Here is a 6,596-nt window from a genome sequence, read left to right as displayed (position 1 = left end):
TAAGTAATAATTCTGGCTTTGTATATCATAATTTCAGCTTTTTATGTCATTATAGTTACTTAGTATGCCTTAATTATGACTTTGCATGTCATAATTTCAGCTTTTTATGCCATTATTGTTGCTTAGTATGCCATAATTATGACTTTGCATGTCATAATTTCAGTTTTTTTTATGTCATTATTGTTACTTTAGTATGCCATAATTATGACTTTTTGTCATAATTTCAGCTTTTTGTCATTATTGTTACTTAGTATGTCATAATCATGACTTTTTATGTCATAATTTCATCTTTTTATGTCATTATTGTTAATTAGCATGTCAAAATTATGACTTTTTATGTCATAATTTCAGCTTTTTGTCATTATTGTTACTTAGTATGTCATAATCATGACTTTTTATGTCATAATTTCAGCTTTTTGTCATTATTGTTACTTAGTATGTCATAATCATGACTTTTTATGTCATAATTTCATCTTTTTTTGTCATTATTGTTAATTAGCATGTCAAAATTATGACTTTTTATGTCATAATTATAACTAAGTTTGTCATAATTATGATTTACCAAAGCATGTGGCAGAAATGGGTTTCCGTATACAGTGGGATATTTGCAGCGACTGCATAACTTCATCGGCTCGTCCTGTGACTGCGAGGTCGCCTCATCTCATGAGTCAGATGTTTTACTGCATCACTCGAGCTTCTCAGTGCATCATGATCCAGAGGTTTGAGATGGAGGTCTGAGGGAGCCAGCTGTTTGCAGATCCGTCAGTTTGACGGGACACTTTTAATGACCTCTTAGATTCTCACTTAGCCTGTGATCGCTCCATCTGTCCTCTGATGGCATATGCAATGCGATTTCATACAAATCTGCTCCTCTCGAGCGAGGTCAGCTTCGGGGGCCTGAGAAATAAATTACTTTGAAAAGCTGTGCTTGCAGATGGTGGCCATCTTGCTCAGCATCACAGGGGCCAGTTTTCTGGCTTTGGTTCTGGCCGGTACCGACCCGACGTGTGATTGACCGCAGGTGCAACGCTCGATTTACCGTCTCTCTGGCCCACTTTACCCCACAGATCTGCGCTGAAATAGTTATCACTGATGACACCCAGTGTAATTGCTAATTACACGCCTCGGCAAACACATTTTCTTGCTCTCCACACTCTTCTCTCCTGTTTTCTGAGGCGAAATCTCGAGTTATTTATTTTTCCACTTTATTCTCTGTGCTCGGATTCCGAGACTCGTGTCATCTGGAACTTCTCCGCATGTATAACACTGTCTCACTCAGTTTGAGTAAATTACATTTTCAATTTAATAAATGTGGGAATGCTCTTCTCCTCATGGAAATATGAATTCTTTGCAGCTGCTGGGAGAAAATATTGCGTAAGTGGAGTTGGCAGGGGTTGTGATCATAATTTTGGCATTTCAAAACAAATGTATCACATATTTTGGGGTTTGTATCTCATTATGAGAGTATAAAAAAGATCACCGCATAAACATGTTTTTATTTGATTTTTTGCAAGAAAATGTATGTCTCACAAGTGGAAAAAAGAAATAGTTGTGTAGGAGGAGTGAGTTTTATATATATTTATGTAAATGCGACATGCATTTTATTTCAATTATATTTAAATGAAAAGTTGTTAAGAGTAATCATGTTCTGTAATTGTTATTAATTGATAAACAAGAACAGTCAAGAAGAAATACTGACTTCAAAACAAAATATGGCTTTAATATGATATTTTCCCCCGTGAAATCTAATTTTTTTCTATTTAATACAGTAAATAAGTGGTATTTTCCATCCCCCAAAAAGTAAGAAAAACCTTTTTGCAAATCATCATATTAGAGTGATTTCTGAAGGATCATGTGACACTGAAGACTGGAGTAATGATGCGAAAATTCAGCTTTGATCACAGGAATAAATTACACTTTACTATATATTCACATAGAAAACAGCTGATTTACATTCTAGTTCACTGTTTTTAATGTATTTTTATCAAATAAACACAGCCTTGGTGAGCAGAAGAGACTTCTTTTAAAAACATTTATTATCAATCCCAAACTTTTGATTGGTGTGTAAATAAAAACGAATATTTTAAATTTATAAATATGTATTATTTATAATTATGTATATAATAATAATTATTATTTTATTATTATTATTTTTTGGAGTCACTTTAAATGTAGTTAAACTAACCAACTGGGACTAAAATACAAATAGTTGTATGTATGTATGTATGTATATATATATATGTGTGTATATATATATATATATATATATATATATATATATATACAGTATATATATATATATATAATATTTATTTATTTAAGTTGAAATGATGACATAATAGAAATGATGACCTAAAAGGTTGAAATTGACATCCTAAATCAAAATGATGACATAAGTCTTAGAATGTCATCATATTTTGTCATAACTATGACTTTGTATTTCATAATTTCAGTTTTTTATGTCATAATGATTACTTAGTATGTCATAATTATGGCCTATGTTTAAAAAAAAAAAAAAAAAAAAAAAAAAGCAAAACTTCCTGTATTTTTGTCTTGTAGTTTAAACTCAAGATACACAAGATTTCTAAATCATGACACATTTACCAGAGAGAAGTAAATTGCATAAGATATTAAAATCAGTTTTTATAGAATTTCTCTTCTTATTTCAAGCATAAACCTTACTAAATTTGGTAACACTTTATTTTACAGTGTCCTTGTTACATATGTTACATACTTACCATAGAAATAACAGTAAATTATGCATGCAACTAACCCTCAACCAAATCCTAATCCTATCCTAACCCTACATGTTGTTCATTAATATTACTCAGTACTTCAATATATAATTACACTGTAACAATGACACCTGAAAATAAAGTGTAAACCTAAATTTTGTCACTGTTGCCCATCACAAAACACATGAGAAAAAGCAGAAACGGAATGGAACTATAATCTTATAAACTCTAGAATAAAACAGAAAACAGTAATCTGCTCTTCCTGATGAAATGACAGTGTGTTCACTGAGCGGAAACGCGAATCAGAATAAAATCCTCTCCAAGTGTAAACTGAAACCAAACATTTGTGCATTTCAGACGCCCAACACTGAGCAGATCCAACCGCTTCCCTTCCAGCCGAAAGATTAATAGCCATATTCACAGTTTTTTCTCGGAGATGTGGTGTGTCCGTCGGCACGTCGTTATGTTCTCATCCATCAGTGTCGGCAAACATTGGAAGGTATTCAGTCGCCACACGTGAACCGAATACACTCCATCCGACAAGGCCTTCCCAAGACGGATCTCCCTTTCTTCCCACCTGAGCAGCATCACCACCAGCTCGGTTTTCCCACTTGATCAAGACGTATCCGTGCGGGAGATTCCCTGGGAAAAGAAGAGCACGTGAAGCTGGACTTCTGCTTAAAGAAACGATGATATGTTGATTCTTCTCCACAAACCCAGGGCACAACGCGTCTGATGGGTTGATAACCCGATGAAAGAGTAAAACGAATGTGTCCGTGTCCGAGGGATAACGTATGTCTCCCTGCAGCTGTGTAAATAGGATAATGGCCACTGTCATCTTTTTCTTTAGAGCTGCACCTTTAAGATTTGTTACCGGGAATACAGACTTGGCAATAATGAGCCGCGGTTAAATAATTCAACTGGAGTTTTTCATGTGAGCCAGTGACTTATTGCACGTCCTCGAAGGTTCATCCGTTTCTGTTCAACCCACAGTTTAATGACACGCATGTATTAATACATCACTATATGCTCACTGCATATACATTATTGAGCCGACTCAGATCTAATCCCTCATATGCAAACATCAACATCAAGCTGTTCTAATGATGAGAGAAATATGCATATTTAAAACATGTTTAATCCAACCGTCCTCCTTTCATTGCTAATGCACATTGAAGTTTCATACTCTGCTATTGCTCATATTCAGGATCGGTGTCAGTGCAAGAGTGTGCGTTTGTCGACAGATTAAGATGATCTGGGTTTGACTAAAGTGCGAAATGACTTGATAAAATGCCACTTGAAACAATCGCAGAAACAGGTTTGACACTTTGACAATCGCTTAATATCTCTAAAGAGTCTTTGAGTTTCACTGCAAATGTGACTCTGAGGTTTAAATAAATAGTAACACTTTACAATAAGGTTCATTAGTTAACATTAGTTAAAGTGGTGGTATAATGCCCTTTTCACAAGATGTAAAATAAGTCTCTGATGTCCCCAGAGTGTGTATGTGAAGTTTCAGCTCAAAATACCCCACAGATATTTTTATACAGCATGTTAATAATAAATACCCCACTTTTTGAGGGTGAGCAAAAATGCACTGTTTTTGTGTCTGTCCCTTTAAATGCAAATGAGCTGCTGCTCCCGGCACAGGGGGCGGAGCTTCAACAGCTTGCACTCACACACACTGAAAATTTCAAAAACTTTTAGCCTTTTATGTTCAAATCGAAGTCAGACAATGATGGAGAGACTCAAGAAGAAGTGACAACATGTAGAAGCAACAGGACATTTCTGAATGTTAGTTGATGAATTTATGAAGCTGATGTGTAGTTATCTTCTAGTCATTGATTAGCATATTCTGTCTTGATAATCTATAAATCGTGTTCCGGGGTCGGGGTTTATGTAAATTATAGGGTTTGTGATGTCACTAACCCAGGAGGAATGTGGTGTAGTCTCTACCAGCCGTTTGTTGTAGTCCTTAAAAAGCGATTTCTGTAAAAGCAAATATCTCCCTTTGCTTTGAACTTTGAGCGCTGTATCATCCATCCATCCATCAGTCCATCCATCCATCCATCCATCCATCCATCCATCATCCATCCATCCATGTTTATGCTCAAACAGCAACATTACACACTAACTAAAGTTAGAAAAGTCAAATCATAATCAACCAGCACTTTAACATGAACTAAGAATGAACAAATCTTTTTCAGCATTTAATAATCTTAGTTAATATTAATTTCAACAATTACTAATATGTTATTAAAATCAAAGGTTGTATTTGCTAACATTAGTTAATGCACTGTGAACTATGAACAAACAATGAACAGTTGTATTTTAATTAACTAACATTAACAAAGATTAATAAATACTGTAACAAATGTTCTGCTTATTGTTAGTTCATGTTATTTAATACATTAACTAATGTTAACTATTGAACCTTATTGTAAAGTGTTACCAAATAAATAATATCGAGGATGGATCAGCAAAGAAAACTATAAAAGGAAAGTCTCGGCTTGACAAACCCTGTCTTTAAAAAGTCTTGACTTTTGAAGCTCATGCAAGTCTCGTGTGAAAGTGGTTTGAAGAGAGATTAGATGTTTGAATTAATGTTGTATCATTCATACAGTATTTTTGATTAAATAAACGCAGCCTTGGTGAGCAGAAGAGATAAAACATAAAAACATCTTACCGACCCAAATCTTTTAACCGTAGTGTACATTCATATATAAACGTGAACCTAAAATCATGCTTTTGCTAAATAATCCTTCATATGCATATATACACTACCCATACAGCACCAAAAGAGGTGTAGATGCTTCAAACATGCTGTGACATTTATGAATATTCAGTAATTGAGATTGTGAAGTTTTCTATGAACGATGACTTTTATAATTGTTTTAATATCTCCCACATTGCCTAGTTTGAAATGACAGATAATTAGATTGATAATGAAAGTGAAAATGCCACTGGTTAATTAAGCACAAAGAGACGTGAGAAAGGTAACATGCACGCGTAAACACACGCCGTGATAAACACCACGCTTCACTGTTGATTAATCTGCTGGAAAATGACTTCAAGATGCAGATCTCTCCGAGCTCGGCGTTCCCGTTTCAGACGGATATGAAGGTGACATCTGCGCCGGTCCAGGCTCAATGCACAGGACTATATATTGATTGTTTTGGCGTTGAAAACACCATATTTGTGTGTTTAATGACACAAACGGGGTTTGTTTTACAGATTGCATTACATCTATAACTTTTCAACACATCTGGAAGAGAAGGAATGTCTCAATGCTCTATTTACGGGAAGTCTGGATGTGTTTATGCTGGGTGTGTTTGCTATTATCTTTACGGTTGGCTTCAGTCTACAGGGCGTCACGGGTGGGTCGCTCTCGGGGTCAGAGGTCAGCGGCAGACGAACTTGTCACGGTGGCAGTGAGAGGGTGAGCGCAAGGTCTTTTCCCGGGGATTTTTCAGTGTGCCGATGGACGTCTGGGTCCTAGGGGATTCTGCTCGGATGTGTCTGGCAGATGTTGCGCTCTTCTGGTTTTGCCGTGACCTCTGACCCGTGACGCGCCTCCTGGACCACCTTTACGCGGCCCATGAAGACAGGCTTGTGTTATGGACGAGGCACGTAATAGTTTAATACAGCTCTGGGAACAACATGTATTTTCATTTAAACACAAAGGCAAGTGAAAGTGACTCTCTTTGTCTTTCCCATGACAGTTTTTTGTTGGAAAAGCATCTTATAAGAATTAATGGGTGTATCTTTGTGCAAAGATTACATTCTTGCATTGTTGATCTATGATCACTTGATAAAACCGTCACATGGCGTTCTGTTCAAAATCTCACTTACTGAAAAACA

General features: G+C 35.8%; 1 protein-coding gene across 1 annotated transcript in view; it reads left to right on the top strand.

Annotated features, from left to right (window-relative positions):
• Positions 1–579: 579 nt before the first annotated feature.
• LOC307174356 (uncharacterized protein) overlaps positions 580–6,596 on the top strand; it is a gene marked incomplete at its 5' end in the record, with an annotated part of 43,873 nt that continues 37,856 nt past the window's right edge. Inside the window, 2 exons of the mRNA XM_079898116.1 lie at positions 580–732; positions 935–992. Coding sequence (XP_079754242.1) covers positions 580–732; positions 935–992 — 211 coding nt within the window. The remainder of the gene's footprint in view (positions 733–934; positions 993–6,596) is intronic.

The sequence above is a fragment of the Squalius cephalus genome (genome assembly GCF_949319135.1).
Source record: "Squalius cephalus genome assembly, chromosome: 16".
Taxonomy (NCBI): domain Eukaryota; kingdom Metazoa; phylum Chordata; class Actinopteri; order Cypriniformes; family Leuciscidae; genus Squalius; species Squalius cephalus.
The sequence above is the reverse complement of the archived record's forward strand: the minus strand, read 5'-3'. Positions and strand labels throughout refer to the sequence as shown.